Here is a 23,608-nt window from a genome sequence, read left to right as displayed (position 1 = left end):
AAACCATGATGTATGCACTAAAAGATAAGAGGGATAATATCATAAGGAATCTCGAAGATACAGTAAAAGCAGCGGAAAAATTCTAAGCTGACCTGTATACAGTACCCAGAGGAGTCCCGATACCTCACTTAGAAACAGTAATGAACAGGATACGGAAACTCTCCTATAACTAGCGATGAAGTCAGAAGGGCCCTGCAAGACTTGGAACGATGAAGAGCGGGAGGAGAAGGTGGAATAACAGTCCATTTAATCAAACATGGAGGAGACATATTGCTTAGAAAACTGGCGGCTCATTATACGAAGTGTATATCGACTGCAAGGGTCCCAGAAAACTGGAAGAATGCAGACATTATACTAATCCACAAAAAAGGAGACGTTAAAGAATTGAAAAATTATAGGACCATTAGCTTGCTCCCAGTATTATATAAGATATTTACCAAAATAATGTCCAATAGAATAAGGGCAACACTGGATTTTGTCAACCAAGGGAAGAGGCTGGCTTCAGGAAGAGATACCTTACAATGGATCACATCCATGTCATCAATTAGGTTATCGCGAAATCTGCAGAGTACAATAAGCCTCTCTATGTGGCTTATATAGATTACGAAAATGCATATGATTCAGTAGAGATACCAGCAGTCTAGAGGCACTACGTAATCAAGGACTACAGAACGCTTACGTAAAAAGCTTGAAAAATATTGCTACATGCGTTTGGTATTTGTTTGTTTGAACGAGGTGCGTGGGCGCCATCACTCCAGAAAAGAGGAGGAAGAACGAACTGGGCTCGCGCTGTGAATCTGACCGGTCAGCGCTGCAACCGTTCTTGTCAATATAATCTGTAAATAGTTTCTCGTCTTACTGGCTCCTCCTTCGCGTAAGAATATATACAGAGGTTCTACAGCTACCTTAATTCTACACAAGAAAAGCAGGGAGATACCTGGTCAGACAGGGAGACACAATTTCTCCAAAGCTATTCACTGCGTGCTTAGAAGAAGTCAAGCTATTAAACTGGGGAGGCTTATAGGAGTAAAGATCGACGGCAAATATCTCAGCAACCTTCGGTTTGCCGATGACATTGTTCTATTCAACAACAATGCAGAGGAGTTACAACAAATGATTGGAGACCTTAACAGAGAGAGTGTAAGAGTGGGGTTGAATATTAGTATGCAGAAGGTGACGATAATGATAAATAGCCGGGCAAAGGAACAAGAGATCAGGATCGCCAGTCAGCCACTAGAGACTGTGAAGGAGTACGTTTACCTAGGTCAATTAATCACAGGGAACCCTGATCATGAGAAGGAAATTCACAAAAGAATAAAAATAGGTTGGATCGCATACGTCAGACATTGCCAGCTCCTGACTGGAAGCTTACCATTATTATTGAAAAGTAAGGTGTGCAATCAGTGCATTTTGCCAGTGCTGACATATGGGGCAGAGACTTGAGAATGAGTTAAGGACCGCGCAAAGAGCGATCGAACGAAGATTGCTAGGCATAACGTTAAGAGAGAGAAAGAGAGCGGTTTGTATCAGAGAGCGAACGGGTATAGACGATATTCTAATTGACATCAAGAGGACAAAATGTGGCTGGGCAGGTCATGAAGTGCGCCGGTTAGATAACCGTTGGACCATTAGGGTTACAGAATGGGTACCAAGAGAAGGAAAACGCAATCGAGGACGACAAAACACCAAGTGGAGCGATGAAATTAGGAAATTCGCGGGCGCTAGTTGGAATCGGTTGGCGCAGGACAGGGGTAAATGGAGATCGCAGGGAGAGGCCTTCGTCCTGCAGTGGACATAAAACATGATGATGATGATGATGATGATGATGATGATGATGATGGAGGTGGTGGGCCCCCCCCGAAAAAAAATCCTGGGTACGTGCCTGTATCAATGTATGTTGCATCTGACCACTCCAACTGGGATCTTGTACTTCCACTCGTCACATACGCATATAACACTGCCTCTCAAGCCCACTACCGGATTCTCACCATTCTTTCTGTTTTACGGCCGCCATCCTTCCGGCACCATTGATACTTTTCTCCCGTACCGACCGGACCTTGCTGAATGCTCACCTGTTCCTACGGTCACTCAGTACGCCGAGAAATGCCGACAACTGGCCCGTTCTTTGATGTCTACTCAACAGTGCCGCCAAAAAGCGCGTCGATCGTAACCTCAGCCCACCCCCTCACCCCTTCCCCGTCGACTCACTCGTGTGACTTTGGGTCCCTCCTGTTGCTGCTCCTGGCCTTTCGTCCAAGCTCCTCCCGAAGTACCACGGGCCCTACCGCGTGGTTGCGCAACCATTACCAGTTAATTACGTGGTCGAACCCGTATCGCCATCTCCAGATCTGCGTCGTCGGGGGCGAGAGACTGTACAAATTGACCGGCTGAAGCCGTATTACGATCCGCTCACCTCTTCCTAGGTCGCCAGGATGACTACTCTTTAATCCCGAGGTTGATTGTGACGAAGACCGGCAGGCTGAAACGCCCCGTTGGCATCGCGTGGCTCGTACCCAGTTCGCTCTCTGGCTGAGCCCTACCTGCTGGTGCTGAGTTTGTCGCTGCTGCTCTACGACCCGAATAAACCTCATTTACACGTGTAATAATGCCAGTCGTAGTGATCAGGTGCCGATACAAATTCAGGACCAGTAATTCTTGGAACAGGTGAGAATTAATGAGACGTGTTGATTAGTGAGCGCATGTATCTCGGCGCCATCTTCGCTGTGTGCAGAAAAAAAAAAACTTCAAGCATAATCTATTGACTGAAAATTATGGCTATAAATGAGATCCTAGCATGTTTTGACCCCTGCCGAAGTAGCGTGTATTCCTTTCGTCACGTGAATGCCCGAAAGGCATACCAGTGAAATTATAGCGTTTCAATGCAGACCTCACTGGTCTTAAGTAAAACTGAGCTTTATTTTTTTTTCTTTATTGCTATACTGGCCTTTACGTCACGGACTTCATGCTGTGATGATGCACATAAACATGCAAAAGTTGGGTCTTATAAATTTAAAAGCAACGGAAGGCAGCAGACACGTCGAAGTTACCGCGCAACAGATTATGTATTTACATACGCTTTTGCTCTGTATATTCGCAAGACGATGACTAAAAATTAAAATTAAATTATGTTGTTTATCACAGCCCTAAGCTGCACAGCGGCTTATAAGGTCACTGTAAGGAAAGGATCGGGATTAATTTGGGGTATCTTGGGAAGCGTAGCAGGGGGCGGCAGAAAGTTAGGTGGGCGGATGACATTAAGAAGTTTGCAGGGACAACATGGCTACAATTAGTACATGACCGGGGTAGTTGGAGAAGTATAGGAGAGGCCTTTGCCCTGCAGTGGGCGTAACCAGGCTACTGCTGCTGCTGATGCGAAGTTCATCTTGTACATCGTTTGAAGCTAGTGTAAATGGGGTGCAAATGAGTACCTTCATGACAATGCAGTGTTTTTTCCGGAGACCAGTCATTTATAAGCGAAGTATCATTTTGGCACCGTGAAAATGTGCATAATCTGTGATAAGATGTTCGCTTTCGAAGTGCAATAAATTTTTGTGGCTGTTTAACGAACGGCACGCGCGTTATCAGAAGGGGCAGTCCAAAGGGTGTAAACTGTTCTATTCTGATAACGCGCGTGCCGTTCGTTACTGGAAAGTTCCGGACTCGCAGCGTTAAAGAAAGGAAACGCATCAAGGCAGATGACGATCATCGTTGTGTGGCAGAAGGGGCACGCCAAAGGGTGTAAACTGTTCTTAGAGTGAATCGCCTCTTACTAATCTCTATTGCGGACATGATTACTTTTCCACTGCTCTCGCTGAACCCAAGGGTTTCGAGGAGGCCAGTGGTGCCTAAATCGACCGCTGGGTAGACGTCTTCACTTTCTAATAAAACATGCTCCATCGTTTCCCTAGCTTTATACCGCAGCAAGCACATGCTTCTTCTTCCTTCTCATATCTCGCTTTGTACGTGCGTGTTCTAAGGCATACCGATCTCGCTTTGAAAAGTAATGAGCTTCCCTTTAAGTTATCATAAACTGTTTCTTTCCTGATTTCGTTTTTTCTTTTTAAGTAGCTACTCATGGCAGGTTTCTTTTCCATTGCCGCCACCCATGAGATTATTTCATCCTCTCTGACTTTCCGCTTGACGTTCTTTGTTGCTGTGTTGCCCACCCTACAGGCCGCATACTTGCTGGTAAGCTTCCTAGTTCTTTTCCTCCACTGCGAATCAATGTTTTTCCTGTACAGATACCTCAACACTCTCTCAGCCGATTTACTTTCTTCCATATTCCTCAATCGTTCTTCATACTCAATTTTACTGCGAGCTTCCCTCACTTCAAAACTAGTCCAGCCCATATCACCCTGCACAGCTTAATTTGCAGTCTTCCCCTGAGCGCCCAATGCGAGGCGACCCACTCACCTTCGGTTTCTATCGAGTCCTGATCGTACCGCTGCAAACAACCGCATTGTCAAACACCTTTACACATAACGCCACATTGCAGTCCCGCCACCTAGAGGGAAATTACAAAGTTATTTTTTTTTACAGTTTCTGCGTATGGCGCTTGAGGTCGCGGCGGCAGCGAGCGATGCGAAATTGATGTTCTCGGAGGTCTCGCGCGCTTCGAGATTTCCAGCTGACGTCACGGACGTCACTATCCGGAAAGATGGCGTCCAACGCTGCCATGTGTTCCCCCATGCTTCGCCAAATATTTCGACGAAGCTCATATGTTTGTTCGAAATCATACGCCCCGTTCTCTGCAAGGTAAGTTCGGAGGTGGTGTTGTGTGGTGTGCGCAGAGTGTAATGTCAAAATGCTAGTAATTTGTTTCTTTTAACGCCGTACTGTGCACGCTGATGCAATTACTTGGTTCATGCCGTGACCAACGTCGGGTGAATTCGTAGGAGTAAAGTTTATCACTCGATGTATATTACAGCTAGACGACGAATACAGCTTAATTATCAAGCAAGTCTTGACCTTTCCTGTTTGCGATGCTAGCACTCATGATCGTAGTTTTATTTAATCGCGTGCTAAAGGTTATCGTTTTCAGTTCGTGGGTTCATTGGTCCGCTTGGTTGCTTGTATTGGCCTGACGCTGAGAGAGGAATAGGCTCTGTTTTTACCAGTATGCTGTAAGAGGGTTGAACTACGTCTTGTATTTGGCAGAAAACGCACCGCGATTTTGCTGTGAAATCGTGAATGTCAATCCATTATGCGTCGTTAGCAAAACGTGTTTTCTTAATGTATGATGTGAAATATAATTGTTTTGCAGAAATGTGGTGGTACTGCTTGCGGTAGCGGACTTAATTCGTAAGTTTTGTGTGCGAGCAATGCATAACCAACTACACCGCGAAAAGGTGTGCTAACTGCAACTATGGTTTGTATGGTCGACTAATTCAAGCGTTTACTGGGTTCAATTTTGATGCTACAGGGCCACCATGTAAGGTCACAGTAAGAGCTGCTGCAGCAGGCGTGCCCCATTACATTTGCAGCTTTTTATGGATTTGAAGTCAAAGAAGTAAAATTTTTATTTGAACTTTCCAGACTGTCATGGGAAGCAACAGAATAATGAATTGCCATTGGTCCTTTATGCTGGGTACTTTTTCATATACCCAACTGCATATTGGGCAACAATATTATATGTAAATTAGGTAATTTCGCATCGTTGTTTGTGTGTGAACTGTTCCCTTTCTAAGCACACAGTAACGAGTCTACGAGCTTTTGGAAAATAAGGTTGTGAGCAAACTGTGGTGACACATACTTGATGCTTCTAACTTTTGTGTGGATGAATGAGTGTACCCTCTTTTGTCGCCTACATTTGCCAACGTGAGGTCACCATTGCCCCAAATTAGAAGCAAATAAATTAATGCAGCGAGATCTAATCATGTATATGATGTTTGACAGTAAAACAATTGAAAGCCATTGTGATCTTGAGAAGAAGAAAAAAAAGGTACGGTTTGCTGGGTAAATCTCTGTGTACCGTCAACACATTCCTTTGTAAAGCTGTTATTTAACACTGAGTCCCGAGTTGCTGCTTGCTGCTCAGGGCTCTGTGTATACTGCAACTTACAGTATTTCATGTCGAATTTCTCTACTGTATAATTCATTCTCATTCACCTGTGAGGCCCCCCCTCGAGCAGGTCAGCCATAGCGCTGTGGCACCCATTCGACAAGTTCTTGAGCTGATTTTATTACCAGTAGTGCCTTGTTCAATTATAACTCAATTTTTTTTATTAATGATTTAATCACAGTAATCGATTGATATGGCAGGAGCAAAAGCAAGTAAGAATGTATTGTCGTACTGCTGCATGCATTTCCCCGAGGCACTGCACGCATAGAGTTTCTAAATAAATACCCCAGAGGGAAATGTGGCGCTAGTGTCTATGGGGGCTCTCATGAGCGTTGCCTCAACCTACATGGGAGTGATGGGAAGTACAGGCTTCGGATTGACTTCAATCTTTAGACTAGTGGTGTTTTCTTGAGGCGCAGCAAACGAAGCTATGCTCAAATGTTATTGTGTAAAATCTAATTTTATTTCTGCAGTATGGTATATAATGTACAACACGTTACATAAACTTTGTATGACTTTGAGATGGAAGCGCGGTTCACTATGGTGTATTACCAGGATGCATCAGGGTATGCATTTTTGTGCGATTCTGTTCCCAATTTAATGCCCGAAATTATTTATTTTTGCAATAGCAATAACAACCGTGCATGTACTTAAATAAAGATACTCATCAAGTATTTATGAAAATAAAAATGTTGCAATGTGAGAACGTGTTGCACCCTTGAGAGTAATGCTACAAGTGTCGTCTGCTACGATGCCTGCTTGCTGCAAACGCGAGACTTTTCTCGCAGACGACAGGCACTTGCGAACTTTCTCACTCTTTCGAAAGGCTGCGCCGGCTGTCACGATAGATAAATGTCTTCAAGCACTTTTAAGCACATCTGCTGCAGTGCTAGCTAGGATGTTTTGGCCTCTTACGAGTATGCTTCATTATATTTTATATTGATGTACCGCTTCCGAAGCGTTATGATGTAGCTTAGCACTTACCCATTTTGCGACACTAGACTACAGCCAGGAAGCAGCAACCTTTCCTACCACAAGTAAGTTTGTGTTCTCAAAGTCCTAAAACATGTATTTCAATGAGCACATAAATGAGCAATACATAATAAAGCCCTCAATAAAATTTGATTGTCCAGCCACTAGAAGTACAACTGTCTATGTCTTGTATCAGTAATGCCTTCTTTTTCCTATTCTGAAGTTTCATAAAGCACGTCACGCTACAGCGCCAACCTAACACACTTAGCAAACCAAGGTCCAAACGGTCAAAAGATGTTCTTTCAACGTTTACGATGCTGTCGCTTTCTGGTGAGGGCTTCAGCGCCACACCATGACACAAACATCGTCCCAGCCACTGGCCCAGCGCGCTGTCGCCACTTCGAGCAACAGAACAAAGGCAGAGAGCTTTGCTTTGCACTGTCCCACTGCAGGTTACAGCAATTACACTTGGAGCGAAACCAAAACAGCCAAAAAAATACTTGTAGGTTATTTCGCCAGTCAACAGAACGCCAATCTGAAGCCTGTACTTCCCATCATTCCTATGACGGTTGAACGATCGCAGAGCCAGATTTCCCTCTAGTTATACTAATATGAAACTCTATGACTGCACATCACAGTCACCACCTTTTTTCGAATAAGATTCTTAACACCGCATACTGTTTGATGTGCCACTGAGCGTGAAGCTACCTGCTCATGAATTAGGGAAGGTTCACCATGGTTTCTTAACGTTACCAGTTAATTTTAATTCATATAGTTGTGCATTGTGAGTATTGTGTTATACAAAAGACACATGTACTTTGTCCACTTTTGTAGGTAGGTAGGAGTGGAACGTTTCAGCAAGTGGTCCTGCCTTCGTCAGAGTAATCACTCTGACAAAGGCAGGACCACCATATACATTAGCAGCATATATATATAGTGTGAGTGTTTGCACGCTATACTGGTTGCCACCCTACGAGGTTCCCCCTCCACTGAAGGGAGACTTCAAGAACCCTGGGTGACAGAGGAACTCTGTCACAGTGAAAGATGCTCTAGTGAAGGGCTCTGAAACTTGTGGCTTTAATGCCTAGTGGTCATGTACTGATGAGAATACTGATCTGCTTTTCAGGCTTCTATTTTCTACAGCCACTACAGCACCCCCCACTGAACGGGAAGCTGAGACCAAAGAAGAGAAGCCTGCAGCTGATCCTAGTTTACTTGCAAGCCAAGAAGAAAACCGCAAGCTTCTTGAACAGATTAAGACCATTGACGTAAGTTTGTGCTTATGCTGACATCAGTGTTACAAACACAATTCTTGCTGCTTTGCTGGCCATCGTAGCCTGTTGTCCTAGCAGAGGGAAGTGAGGCAAGTGGTATGTAGCTTACTTAGGATCTTTAAGCACATTCGCAACAAGGACAAGCAAGTGGACACACACACCACTAACTTAACCAAGGCTTTATTTGAAACAGGTGCATACGTCATACTCATGCATATAATATGCATGCAAGGATACCAAGCATGTACTAGATTACATTAAAAAAATATGTTGCTTTTCTTGAAATTTAAGCTTCATATTTTTGCTGCTTCAATTAGTTCATATCTGTTTTGACACAATAAAGCATCTCTTAAACAATGGCTCACAACATGTGTTACAATGCCAAGCCTGCCAGCCATCATGTCCTTTCTTTACATTGTTGCTGTGTTTCTGTGTTGCCGCACAGGACATGCATAGAGATAACCCCACTGATGGAAAGATTGCCTATTGTAGTGGCTAAAACAAGCCATGTTTCTCTCATTAAATGTGGATTTATGTTTCTAATTCATTAAAGGTCGCGAAAAATAACCTTTGGTGCCTCATGCGGCAAAAACAAGAATGCAAAAGAGGCCTATCACATGACTTTCTATTAGTGTACGTGGTTCTTGGTCTTTTTATTAGTATTGAAACGTGGTACACTTTTTCCTGTATAAGTTTTTTCTTACAATGTGCAGATAGGCCTTCGTTTGTAGTGAATAGAAAAGTGGTGCTGCCTTCATTTTTGATAAGTTGGCTTGGCTCGCCTATCGACAGAAACACTACAGGGGCCAGCCAGCCATGTTGTAGGCGTGCACTTGGGGAAAAACGCGGTATCAAACATAAGAAAGGTCTGTACAACAACGTGAACTTACCATTTTTTTATTTTCAAAAATGGTTGAGAAGGTCAAAATGTAGGTGGCTAATCACAGTTACACTCACTCCTGTGAAAGCAGAACGTTGGGCAGCTTTCACAATTTGCGAGGTGGGCTATCGACATCACTCTCAGTTCTCAGCGTTGCTGGAGAAGGAACTCTCATTTTTTTAGAGGCTGCACAGATAGAAATATTTTGCTTACAAAATATCCATGCGCTTTTGGAAGTAACCGCTGCAGTTATAAACGCTACCGAGGGTGAGCTTTGCATTGCACCATAGAAGATAGGTCCTTAAAAATCGGTTTTCAGTACCTTTAAAGGGCCCCTCACCAGGGCACATCACAAATTTTAGTTATACACTGGAAGCCTTCTCAGAAGTGCTCTACCACAAGACTTTTTCAAGTTGGTCCATTAATAGCAGAGGTAGAAGCAGTTGAAGTGCTGCGAACCCATGATATCGGAAGGCGAGCGTTACTGCCAACATAGACACTCTCTCTACTTTCCCCGTCTAGCCTCTGCAAGAGAAATTCCTTCCCTACGTTCTTCCATACTGAAGCCGGGGGATCACATGATGAATACATCACAGGCCCTGCCTTCTTTTTTTCTCTCACTCGTGTTCTTGCTGAGTAGTGCACTTTTGGTGACAGTCTCATGTGTGAGCTGTTACGTATCTCGTTTTGAGCAGCGGACTATTTTGTGCGCTCTGCAGAGAAACACCTGATTAGCGGCATAAGTCAGTGCTGCAGTCATGAGCACTGAGGCAGACGTGAGAGGATGAAAGAGCATGATCGCAGAGCTGGAAAATGTTAGAAAATGAGTTTTTCTGCGCGCAAGTGTGGGAACAAGCAGTCAAAACGAAAGTACATCTCTCTTGCTACGGTACGAAGTAAAACAAAAACATGCAGACTTTCGGTGTGGATGTTTATTTCTCTAAACTTTAATTTGTCTGTCAAAGCAACAGATTAAACATATAATTGATGTTGCTTTGAATAATTCTCGAAGTCACGTGTCAGTTTAAGTGACGTCAAAGCACTGCCATGTATGTAGGTGCACTTGTGTGATATAGGTTGGCTCTCTGCCTGGAAGCGTGGTGCCCATGAGGAGAGGGGCAAATGGCGTTTGAAATTTAAGCTCTTTCTGCAGCACGTAGGGATGTAATGCTTAGCAGACAGAATTGTTAGTGCACATTGTATGCACTGCACTTGTCAGCTCAAAATGGCCAGACCTGGTGAGGGGTCCTTTAATATGTCGTTTAGTCAGCCAAACCTCAGTGGCTTGACAAGTTCACATGGGGATTGCTATACTTTTTGGTCATGGCCATTGTGAAGTATTCCTGCATTTAGGCTCAAATTACGATGTGAATAAGAAAGGTCTGTTTTTAACTTCGTAGAAATGAGAGTTAGGCCAGTAGCATGAGTTGTTGCACATTCCTATGATAAAGTTTCATCCCTGGTGGGGAGAGCTTATAAATGGGCTGTCAAACCTTCTTCACAGCATCCTAGGTGCAGTGTGTATCATGTGTATGAAGGTGTTCAAGATGTTTTATGGACCAGTGAACCACAAAAGACAAAGCCACTTGCTTAAAGGGATAAAAAAAAAATTACTTGAGCTATATTAGTAAATTGACCATTTGCAAAAATGTTGGTGCGCATGCGTGAGCAACAATATTTCTAACCATGTAACCTCGACCATAGACTAGCAGAACAAACACTTGTTCCCATTCAATATCCTACCGTTTATACTGGCAAACCCTGCACATGCCTCTACTCTGCTAGAGTTTATTCAATAGCAGCATATACATTGTTACTCAAACCCAGGCAGGGCCGGATTTAAAAAAATGGGGGCCCTGGGCTAATGCACATGCAGGCCCCCTATGGGTGCGCAGCCACTAGGCAGGAACGGGTCCTGGAGACAGTCCTTTGTGTCCAGCTCTACAACTTCCCCCTTCACTCTTCCACAACCCTAGCCCGAACCGTGAACATTCCATGCCCCACAGCACGCGGACAAAAGCTTGTGTGACGTCTTCTTTCCTTTCATGCCGTTGCCCATGGTTCCATATACTGAGCAGGTTAGAATAAATGGGCCCCCTTCTCCTACTGTCCAAGGTGGGGCACTGGGCTGCGGCCCCCTTAGCCACCCCCTTAATCCAGCACTGAACCGAGGTACAGGGTGGGGTAACTATGATGACCTGGTATTTTTGTAGTAATTTTTGAAAAGCCTTTGGGCTCACGCCGCCTCCCTGAAAAGGGAGGGGTCACTTAGAGGGAGAAATGCTATCTTTCTGTGAATGAGAGTACGTGGTTAAAAAACACCATGTGAGGGGGGGAGGTGCTCACTATTTTGCAAATTGTCAGTTGCCCTACTCCAATACCCAAGAAAATCACTCTTGCTGTGAAAAGAGGCTTGGTAAGCCATGACAGGGACAAAAAGGAAGGACAGGTGGCACCAGCACCTTAAAATTCTTGCACTTCCCAGCTGGGACGACATGGATATTGATGGTGTCTGGTCACGCCTTGCTAAGTTTTTATCTGCTAGGATGGACTACATTGTATTCCATTGGAGCCAAAGACTGAACTTAGAAAGTTTCAAAAACATTTACTTTGCCACAACCCCCCAAATATAGAAAAGTGGCTTGAAATCCGTGACGTCACACTGTGATATACCATGGCTGGGATTTTGCAGTGAAACTTAAAAAGTGGGATTGTGACTTTCATGCTTGCTTCTAACAATCAACATGCAAAGTTAATGAAAATAGAGTTCTGATAAAGTACTTTTATCAGTCCAAAGTGATTGAGTGTTTCTGTTTAGTGTCGTCAACCTGCAGCGATTTTGAGCCTTCTTATGGCTTTACACTTTTGCATGTAGAAGAGCAGGCAAATATTTTTGCAAATCCCAATGATTCTATGGAAATATTTCTATAAACACAAATGTATTTTGACCAATTTCACAGCTAGTGCAGGGTGTGAACACGTCCTTGAAACCATTGAAAATCCTTGAAATTGAAAAGTATGTTTTCAAGGCACTTGAAAGTCCTGGAATTCTTTTTGTTTTTCCTTGAAAACCATTGAATTTTTTCACCCTGCACGGCACGACTTTGTCGCAGTCGCACCCTCTCGCGCTTTATCCTGTCTCCCTTTTACCCCTTCTCTGTCGGTGCTGTCGGACTCATGTTTCAGAAGAGTGGAATGGAGATGGGAGAAAGCGCGAGAGGCGGGTGATACAGCGAAATCCTGCCACATCTGATGCACAGCACAAATGCAGGTGTGGCGGCTCGCTTTTTATTGCAATAGCAAATCTATGATCACTCCAGGCATATCATTGCATCGCTGTGATGTTCCGAATAAAGCTGAAGGGCAATAACATCGTCGCCGTGCATCGTGTACTGTATGTGTGAGTGAAAGCACTCGACGGGAGCCGACAATCACAGCTCAGTCTGGCACGCACGAAGGAGGAAAGCAGAGAGTAAGCGCGCTGTCTTTCGTTGTGCTAAAGGCCGTGGGGTGATGGGAGGGAGGGCGGGGTGGTGTTATGCTCTGGGAGCAGCTGCATATTTCGCAACCAGGTGCAAGGGGAACTGACGTTCACGGCTCAATCTTGTGCCCGATAGGAAAGTGGGGAGCCAGTGTGTGAGGGAGGGGGCGCTTCGACTCCGCATCAAATGTGTACTTCGCAAGGTCGCGCGCCGCTCTATCCTGAAAGGGATCTGCAGATTACTCATACCTTCGTGCGCAGTGTTTTCTCACCGCTCTTGCATTGAAGCGATAGACAGCACAAAGGCCACTTAACTCGCTGCTGCTGCCGTGCTTGCTAACAGCAGCATTTTGACAGCGAGTGTCAGCGCTCATTGAGTGGGATGTGTTCAGGTTTGCTTGTGCGCGCTGACACCATGGTTGTTAATTCAGTTAGTAAGCGAATGTTTCCAAGTTTATATGGCCGATAAAGCTACTATCCTTACTTTGTATAACTGTCTACTAATTTACTATCATAATCAATGCTTCGCCTTTTGTGCGAAACTGTGACTTTTCTTTTTTCACACAGCCCTCGCACTTTACCTTTGAAGTTAATCTATAGCAGGTGCAAAGTCATGCCATTGCGAGCAACTCTTCAGCCGCAGCGGCAGAATGGACATGAAAGCTTCACAGGTTTTGTTTCGTATCCTTGATGTAAGCCATCATCAACATGGTATGAAAGCGTATCTTTGGTTGCGGGCTCCTAAATAAATAAATAAATAAAAGACTTTTTAATCATGAATTTCGTTTGTTTTTAAAGGTTGCGCGATAATGCAAAAAGCTTTACGACCCCTTTAATGCAGGAAAGATTTGCCAGCGACTGTACTTATTTGCATAAAAGGTCGAATTTCAATATGATAAAGTAAAGTGCCGATTTTATCAACTTCGTTAAAGATTGCTACATGGGATGCCGCTCTGCACCCTTTCAAAAGCTTTTACAATCCTTGAATATCCTTTAATTTCTGTCTCCGAGACCTGTACGAACCTTGTAGTGGTAGCCAGCTGCAACCTGCTCTATTTAACTACCCTGTTTTTTTGTTTTTTGTATTCTCTCTTTGTCAGTGGTTGCTTGGTGGCAGACTTCTTGCCTCACTGAGGCAAGCAGCGGCTAGGTGTTGAGATTCTATATCCTTAATTAAAGAAAATTTTTACCTGCAGTCATCTTGAGTTTTGATAGTTTCTGATAACGGCCATGAGTATCACATTACTGTAGCCTGTAGCGTTAGTGATCAAGGAGGGAATTATTTACCATTACCTCACCTCAACCACAACTTGCATCCATAATTAACACAGAACTAGAGTGTTAATTAGCCATATTTTAGTTTTTAGGATAACATTCTTCTAAAGGTAAATTGTTTTAGTGCGGATGTGTTCCATGAGAGCTGTGTGCTCATTGCAAACTTAAAGTCCCCCTCCATCTCTTGTGTCAGCTGTATTTTTACAAATTTTAATGTTGCAGGGTGGCAGGTAGACTAAAGAAATTTGACCAGTTGCCATTGTGTTTATAAGTGCTCAGCAGTGTACATGAAGTAGCAGGAATTTCAGAAGGTTGAATAGCAGAGTAAGTAGTCTTATGAGCAAAACCCTTGATTTTTTTTCTGGTCACAAAACTTTTATGGAAAAGCTTACTGTGCTGCCTAAAGTAGCTAGGATGTTCCACAGCTGTGTTTGGAGTGCACTAGACACAGCCGGAGGAGGCTAACTTGCCAATGAGTCGTGTAACCTTTTTTACAGCAATTTTACAGGAGACAGCACAGTAAGTGGTGTATTCAAGTGAAGACCACTTAGCACATAATTTTTTTAAACGAAAACCACAAGAAGCATATCAAATGCAGAGATTTCAGCCCAGTTACTAACCATTAACAATAACCAAATAATATTGACATGCTGTGGCCTTTCCTTTAAAGGGCCCTTCACCAGGCCACACAGCAAATTGCTGTTATATGCTGGAAGTTGTTACATGCCCTCTTGGGAGCGTTCTACTGCAAGAATTTTTCAAATTGGTTCATTAATAGTCGAAATAGAAATATTTCAGTGCTGCAAACCCATGATTTCAGGAGGCGAGTGTCGCTGCCAACACTCTTTCCACATGCCCCATCTAGCCTCCGCAAGAGAAATTCCTTCCCTGCATTCTCCCACACCCGAGCTGGAGGATTGCGTGATGCATACGTCACGGGCCCCTCCCTTTTTTCTCTTTCTGCTTTATTGCAGCGCGGTGCACTTCCACTGGCGGTCATGTGCATGAGCTACTGCGTTTGTCTTGTTTTGCACTGCGCACTATTTTGTGCGCTGTGCACGAGAGCGTATCAGTATAAGTCAATGCTACATGAGAACTGAGGCAGACGCAAGTGGATCACAGAGCATGATCGCATGCTGAAACACAGTAGAAAATAACATTGTTTCACTCTCGGCGCGCGCGACTGCACGACGTGGGAACAAGCAGATGAAACGGAAGTACATCTCTCTTGCTGCAGTGTGAAGTAAAACAAAAACACGCACACGTTCAGTTTGTGCGTTCTATTATTTCTCTAAACATTAATTCGTCTTTTGAAGCAACAGATTACACAAATAACAGATGTTGCCTTGAATATTCTCCAAGTGTCACAGGTCACTATGGGAGACGTCACAGCATATACATGTACGTAGGTGCACTTGCTGTTGTACGTCATCCCCCATCTTGGAGTGCAGTGCCTACGAGTAGAAAGGCAAATGGCATTTAGTTAGAAATTTCAGCTCTATCCGCGTCACGTAGCGATGTAATTCTTAGCAGACACGATTGTGAGTGCGCATTGTATGCACCGAGCTTGTCAGCTCAAAATGGCCAGGCCTGGTAAGAAACCCTTTATTAGACAGTTACCAAGGGCAGTGAAATATTCTGTGACACAGTGGTTGTTATTATGAGTAATTGAATTGAAACATCCACTAGTATATTTCTTGCAGCTTGGTAGGCGTTCTCAAGTTGTGAACAGTGCCTTACCAATATCCTTCAAAAGTATGTAATCAATTATGCCCCTGTTGCACCAAAACTTGGTAATAAAAAAAAAAAGAAGAAAAGTTGACAAAAGCTTGATAGGAAGCTAAGGATTTCACAAGCAATAGAGCAGAAAATGATTGGTGTAGCGTAGGGAAACTTGAGAGATCGGAAGACAGTAGTATAGATCGTGTATGTAGCTGATAATCTGGAAGTGGAGTTAGCAGTACATGTAATGTCGATAACAGGTAACTAACGGTCTAGACCATTCGTGAAGCAACCAATGTGTCAAGGGAAGGGAAAAGCAGTTCAAGGTGGGAGGAGATTATATTAGTTCGTGGGATGCAATCATATAATTTGTAGGCATACGGTGGAATTAGCTGATGCAACACATGGGTGATTGGAGATTACTAGAGGCTATCCTGTACTTGACTTCATTCTGCTGCATTATTTGATAATGAATCACTTCAAAGAACTTTTCATGTGTAGAAAAAACAAAGGTGCTTTTCACAAACTACAAAGATGGCAGCAGCATGCATACTAGTAAAAATAGGTAGCTGAGGCATACATGTTTGAACCTGTCTACTTTGTCTAAAGTATAGCTGGGCAGATAGAATGTATGATCCACTTTTTCTCCTTTCTGTTAATTTCTTATCCATCACCACTAGTAACTGGTGGATGGTTGAGGTAACCTAGGCAGAGCACCACTCAGACCACTGATGAAGCACAGAAAATAAAATAAAGATTTGTGTAGAATAGTTTCATTATCCTGACCCTGACTTCCAGTCAATGCGGAACTCGTCCACGAAGTTAAAATCATTGACCTCACTTGTGGTACGTGTACAGGGTCGCCCACTCTTAGGGTGAACATGGCTCACTGTGGCCGCGCCCCGCTGGGCGCCATTGCATCCGACGCAGCGGCGCATCGAAGCGAAGCGGCGCAGGCGCACATGAACCTCGGGGAGGTGCTTCGCGTCGCCTGCTAAAGCGCTGGAGCGCGCCGCTCTTACACTGCTGTCAAGTGCACTTTGCTAGACCCACAGGTGACTGGGTAGCCGAGGCGGCATTGCGGGAAGGCGCACTTCACTGACTGGAGCATTTTCCAGCTGGTTCTGTCCACAGCTTGTGAACAGCCTGCTTAATCAATATACATAAACAGAAACAAGCTTCTCACCACATAAATCACTTAGCATGTTTTTATAAGTGATAAGGGTAAAAATAGTCCTTTTTTCGCACCCTTTATTAGGCTGGGGCCATTTTATTTTAATATCACAGAACTTGGTGTACTGCATACCAAGAAACCTATTAGGCACGCTCTTCTTGGTTGGAGTCATCATGTGATGATTTTTTTTGCTTAGGTCATGCTGCCCCATCTTAGCTTAATATGATGATGCGGTGCAGCCAACGGCTGCTCAACTGAGTGACTGGCCACTCAATAAGATTCTGGGATGGCTCATCAAATCGAAAGACACCAGAGTTGTTTCCATTAAAGGCATTTCTGTTGACTTGCACGATGAATTGCATTTTGTTCGGTTGCTGGTTGCCATGGCACTTCGGTGATAAAAACGCTGTAACAGTGCAGGATAATTTCATTTCCCCGGTGCACTTTCGGAAACTAGCCATGTCGCGGGTACTGGAAAAAGAAAGACGACGCATTGTAGATATGTGCCTACAAAACTATTCTCAATGCATTATATCGGAGATGACAAAAAGGCCACTGAAAACTGTGAATAGAATCGTCCAGGCTTACAAGAAGGATGGAAGAATTGCAGATGCTCCCCATAAAGCCCGGCAAAGAGTGACCACTGAAGCTGAATACATGACTATTGTTGGGGCAGCAGCTGCAAACCCGACCTCCACCGTTCGGGAAATTAAGAACAGCCTCAGGCTGGGTGATGTCTGTGACACGACTGTCAAGCGTGGCCTCTATGCCCCTACCTAAGAAAGAGCGCGAAAAAATGACTGTATTTTTACCCTCATCACGTATAAAAACATGCTAAGGGATTTATATGGTGAGAAGCTTGTTTCTGTTTATGTATATTGATTAAGCAAGCTGTTCACAAGCTGTGGACAGAACCAGCTGGAAAATGCTCCAGTCGTCAGTGAAGTGCGCCTTTCCGCAATGCTGCCTCGGCTACTCAGTCACCTGTGGGTCTAGCAAAGTGCACTTGACAGCAGAGTAAGAGCGGCGCGCTCCAGCGCTTTAGCAGACGACGTGAAGCACCTCCCCAAGGTCCGTGCGCGACTGCGCTGCTTCGCTTCGATGCGCCGCCATGGTGAGCCATGTTCACCCTAAGAGTGGACAACCCTGTACATCAACCAGCTAGTGATTTTGCCTTCTTTTATTGCTTTGTGACATGCTTTTCACTGCCATGCCAACTTCAGATGATTTAAAAGTAGTAGTGATGCAGAAATTCATTATTTTTTTGCCTTTATTAACTGTTTCCTTTGTAATTGCTGCATCAAGTGTCAGTTCTTTGAGAGTACAACATATACAGCAGAACCTGATTGATATGATCCCATTACGTATGATTTCCTGGCACCAACGTTTGCGATCCAGAACAGTAGCCACCCGCTGCAGCAGCTTCCCTGCAATACTTGCCCACCCTTCTCCTATGAAAATGCTAGTGTGCACTAAGTTTCTCACACCAGTACCAGCAAATCTCCTCCCAGGTCATTGCGCAAGCGTTCACAGCTATCACCGCCAACCCTATTGCGATAAGCATCTTCACTTATCTGTTTCACAGTATGTGAGCGTCAGTGCTGTTGGAAGTGTACTGCATGCTTTTAATACGCGACAACCCAAGCGCACAGCTGTTTAATTCTGCAGGCCGGCAAAGGGAGCGTCATGTATCACTCTAGTGGCATTGTATTCCATTGTTGCCCAGCAGCTTGATTTTGTTTATATTTCCTGTTGCAGTCTTAAAACACTACCCAATAAGGAAATGACGTGTCTCTGGTAGCTTGGGCCCTACTGGCTCGATCCACATCCATGTCAGTTCTTACTGAGGGGGCACATTAGAACTTCCCACCAGAATGGCCTGCTCTAAGAAGCTGACGACTCTGGCTGAATTTGACTAGCACAAACGCTGAAGCCATAAAAATGACAACATGCATCTCAGGTCCGCCCCTTGAGCCTCACCAGCTCGGAGTCTGCCATGCTAAGGGTGGGTGAATATCTTAGCTGCGTTACAAGTGTCGGCGTATGAATAGGGTACACTTCTAACAAATCAGTGTAAATGTGGCCACTATCATTGCCGCTCACGATTTGTTGCGTGCCCACGAGTGCAGACGGGAGGAATCGAAAGGTGCCCTTTATGTTGTTGACCAAAACCATTATGAAGCCTACAAATAATAAACCAGAGGCAAGTTTGGTTGTAGCTTTTTTTTTCATGGAAGTGCGGAAAGTGATAAAAGGAATGAAATGGGGCATCTGCTTAAGAATGTTGCGTGCGTGCAGACCGCTTGGTATGTCTTCAAGAATCATTCGCATAGCATTCGACATATGGTAAGCGCGATCATCATTAGCTAGACTTGGCACACAACATATCGCTGCGACAAGTTCAGGGTGCGATCATTACACGGGAAAGAAAAAAAATCGAATTTTGACGACAAAATTCAGGGGTGTGGTCATTGTGCGAGTAAATACGGTAGTCCTTTTTATTCTGCACTCCTCTGCTTTCAACATGGGCGAAACCAAATTTTTTTGCTGTTCCTTCTCTGGGAACACAGAAGGTTCCTCTCCTCTTATTGTGTGCTCAAACACTTGGCTTTCCGCAGCTCAATCAGGGTGGGAACATCAGTGGTGTTTGGTACCACATGACCACCAACTTCATGATGTAGCTGGCCTCCTGCTTCATATGCCGAGCTGCTGTGCACATGGTGCAAGTTTTAAACAGGTCGTATTAACTCGTTCCTACTGAGGTCATGCTGGGCTCATCCAAAGTTAAACGTTGATATAAAAGTTCGCCTTTACTGTGCATAGTTGGTTAGGCTTCACTGCATATGTTTCTTCTCTTTTTATTCTTTTCTATTTTTCTTGTTGTGTTGCACAAAATATGGTTTCACAAAAAACATATATATATACGAACGAATATGCCCAATGTGACAGACCGTTACTCCTGTGCCATTGACACCATCTTCTCCTTCCACTTCTGCCATGCTGGTTGTCTTCTCCCTGAATACTCTCATGTGCACTTGTGCATGCTTCTCTTCTCACTGCACATGGAATGGCACTGATGCGCTGTGGCCACTCCTTGTGTCAGATTGTCGTCATAGTTCATTTGCTGACATTCACACACAATGACGGACGTCTCAGCTCTGCGCACATAATCCCATTAGTCTTTCTTTATGTATCCTGATGGTATCGCGCTTCCACTTATGTCACATTCCATGACTTTCCCCATTGTGGTTTTTATATTTTAGGTAACAGGCTTCTTGCAACACTCTGTGATGGCTTCCTGGTGGTGTCAGAACAAGCTGACCTTTTAGTCAGATTTTTTCTTGCACCTGCATGTTACAAGAGCCATAACATTATGAGAGACATGAAAATATATAAAAAGAAATGCTAGTTAGTGAAGGCTGGCAAACTAGCTGAGCAAGGAGAAGGTATGCAAGATAATATGGTCTGTCGTCAACCTTTTCTCTACCACAAGGTTCTTTGCTCCTCTTGACTCTAACAATGCCATAGGAAATGAGTCACTGCTGACGCATTTCTTATGGATGCTTGTGCTTGTCAGTACCAGAATACTTTTCTGACAGGCATAATGCAAGGATACTTGGACAAAGAGTAATGAATTGGCACTCGAGTCCTAATTACTAACAAAGCTCTTTTTCAGTCACTTGTATTTATTGCTATTTGAAGTATGCAAATCACTTCATCAAGAAAGCAAAATTTTTTATCGGGACAGTGGACAGGAGGGGCTCACACAATGAGAACCATCGTACAATATTGTGTCTGTTTCTATTTTTCTGACTGTCAGCCTATCACAGTTTCAGTTCCCAGAGGTACACTGTGGCACTGTTTTGTCCAGTGTACTTCGTTAGCAAAAGCAGTGATAAGTGACACACACAAGGAAGCTGTAGAATGGGAGTCCCATGAAATTACATAGGAGCAGGTAGCAGCAGTAGCCGTGAAAATGCACCTTCCAGCATACCATGCTTCTCAAAAAAAAAAGATACTGTTAGGACTGGTATTGTCTTGTCACTTTCAGGGATACTTGCATTGTTGTGCAGTGTAACATGCAGCACAACGGCTAAACTCGAATGACAACTGTTGTGTTAGTGCCCGAGGTAGTCAGAGCTCATCTAGAGGGGCCACCACCAAAGAGCCACACTGAAGCAGTTCAGAATAATGAAGTATTTTTTCCAAAGCTCTGGTTTCATTTATTTGCCAGAAAAAGTTTTGTTACTTGTGAAAATAAAGGCCAATGTTTCCCCTTTAGACCTTTGTGGCCAAACCACAGCACTGGTACGTTAGTATAACGTCACAAGTTTCCAAGTTCTTTTACATGTTTACGTCATTTCTGTGCAGTGAAAGTTACCTAAACTCTTTTGGTTCTGATTAGTTCCTCTGAAATCATGTGTGATCCTGAATTATCAGTAAACGATGAACTACTCCCGAGTACACTCTAAAAAATAAAATCATGTCACGGTGAGCTACTGCAGAAACTTAAAGGTCGCATCGCCATCCTTACGTCTTGCCGTGCATTGTAGGACTAACATTTTCGGTGTCCTAAAAGTGTAAACGTTAGTGTACCATGCATTGGGTGCATGGGAGTTAAAATTAATGCGGATAACCCACTATGGCATACCTCTTAATTAGATTGTGGTTTTTGGCACGTGTAACCCCGGAATATAATTTCAACAATTTTTTATTTACTAATCCAGCTGCACTTGGTATTTCTATTCATGAAAGACGCAGCGATCCTAAACGAAATATAATATATCACAGAACTACTCATTCTAAAAATTCTTACCTAGTTTTTTCACGCATCTTATGATGCACCTCACCCATTTTCTCAGTCCCGAGAAGAAGGCTGAGGTCTCCATTTGATTTGTTAGGCTTCTTAGAGTCCTTGTCCGGACTTTCGCTGAGGATACCCAATTTTTGAAATAAATTATACCATGTGTTTGGCGCATGATAGCCTGAGTTGCTTGTGCGCCATAAAACCCTATACAATACAATGCAATATTCATGCCTTTTAGTCATAACCAGCCCCGATGACCAGCTCATTCATTAAAGTGACCTTCAGCTTATTTTGGGTTGGTGTAATAATTGCTTAATGACTCTTAATTCATCTAAATGCAAAGTAATGTCCTTCACTCGTAAGCACTCAACCTCTAACTTCCTATGTCAGGCAAATAATAAGGCAATTTCTCCAGCTACTTCATACAAATACTTATGCATTAATCTCGCACCAAGCCTTTTGTGGACCCATCACACTAATACTATATGTGCTAATGCTTCAAAATCACTGGGGTACTGATGCGGAAACCTACGTTATTCGCCCTCCAATATCTGCAAGCTAGCTTATCAGATGTTTGTTTGCCCCAGCTTGAATTTCCCTCTCTAATCTGGTCACCCCATCATAACAACCTAATCGGCTTATTAGAATCAGTTCAAAATAGGGCCACTAGGTTTATCTCGTGTAACTACACCTACAATTCAAGCATCTCACAAATAAAACTTGATATTTCACTTCAGCCCCTAAGTACTTGAAGTGATTTTGGGCTCATATCATTATTTCACAAGTACGTTCATGCGGCTAGGAAATCTTACGGCTTCAAGTTGCACCTTGCACATCTCGCAGATTATATAATCACCTCAGCTTTACGCGCATCTGCGGGAACACTCATGCATTCAATTGGTCGGCACTTCCTCGTGCCATTCGGTTATGGAACGCTCTTCCCGATTTCATCGTCTTCAAAACAAATCCCGATAAATTTCATATTCATATTTTCATAAAGTTCATATTCCACTGCCTAACTTCAGTAAAATGCATGATGCACTTTCTTTTGTTTTCTACTTATGTGCTCTCTTGTTTATGAGCTCATTATTTTGCTCATTATTCTTGTATATTTTAGTATTATTTAGTATTAGTATTAGAGTGGCTATTTTTTTGTTACTTGTTTATCAGAAGAACTGTATCATTTGTCTTTTCTCTAATATGTACACTACCGGTCCTATTATATTGTGCAATGCCTTAATGCTTGTATAAGATGTGTATACATTTTTCTACTGTATTAATAATGTATGTATATTATGTTTTGTTATGTGCCCGATATATATACTCTTTTAGTCCTTCCCCCACTTACCCAATGCCTCATATGAGGCCTATAAAGACATTTTAAATAAATAAATAAATAAATAAATAAATAAATAATGAAGCAGTGTCAAAAAATGTGTCAAAGATGCATAATTCCATTCCAAGGTGTTGCAGACTCGATTGAAAGAAAGTCAAGATGGTAGGACGATTCTTTCCGCATTTTATACTGAGACCTCTCCAATAGAGTATTTTAAAATTTTTATTTCTTGCCCAATCAGTCATATCAATACTGTTTTTTTCCCCTTAAAGAACATTGAATCACTAGCTCAAACCACATGCACAAGGATTGGCTGCAGGCATTACGAAGAAGGAAAGAATTATTCCTGACAGAACACATGGTAGTGCCTTTATGAAGTAGTTATGTGTAGCAGTACTCCGCAGTTTGAAGTGAACTGGAGTCATATTGGGTAAACAGAGGGTTCAGTTGACCTGCAGCTAAATGTCTGTTGTTTTTTCCTTTTTGCCACTGCTGGACATAAATGGCAAAAACAAATTGGTTACACAAATGTGTGCGCTGGGATTGAAGGGTATCAGTGTCTCTTTAGAGATATTTGTTAAAGCGATGAGCCAAGAATGCTGTTTGTGCAAATTCTAGCCATCTTG

General features: G+C 43.4%; 1 protein-coding gene across 1 annotated transcript in view; it reads left to right on the top strand.

Annotated features, from left to right (window-relative positions):
* Nucleotides 1-4,598: 4,598 nt before the first annotated feature.
* Roe1 (grpE protein homolog, mitochondrial Roe1) overlaps nucleotides 4,599-23,608 on the top strand; it is a 30,712-nt gene continuing 11,702 nt past the window's right edge. Inside the window, exons 1-2 of the mRNA XM_065439739.1 lie at nucleotides 4,599-4,755; nucleotides 8,160-8,301. Of these exons, the coding sequence (XP_065295811.1) occupies nucleotides 4,658-4,755; nucleotides 8,160-8,301 (240 nt within the window). The 5' untranslated portion in view covers nucleotides 4,599-4,657. The remainder of the gene's footprint in view (nucleotides 4,756-8,159; nucleotides 8,302-23,608) is intronic.

The sequence above is a fragment of the Dermacentor albipictus genome, chromosome 1 (genome assembly GCF_038994185.2).
Source record: "Dermacentor albipictus isolate Rhodes 1998 colony chromosome 1, USDA_Dalb.pri_finalv2, whole genome shotgun sequence".
In the NCBI taxonomy this organism is placed as follows: domain Eukaryota; kingdom Metazoa; phylum Arthropoda; class Arachnida; order Ixodida; family Ixodidae; genus Dermacentor; species Dermacentor albipictus.
Note: the sequence above shows the minus strand (reverse complement) of the source record. Positions and strands in the feature narration are given on the sequence as shown.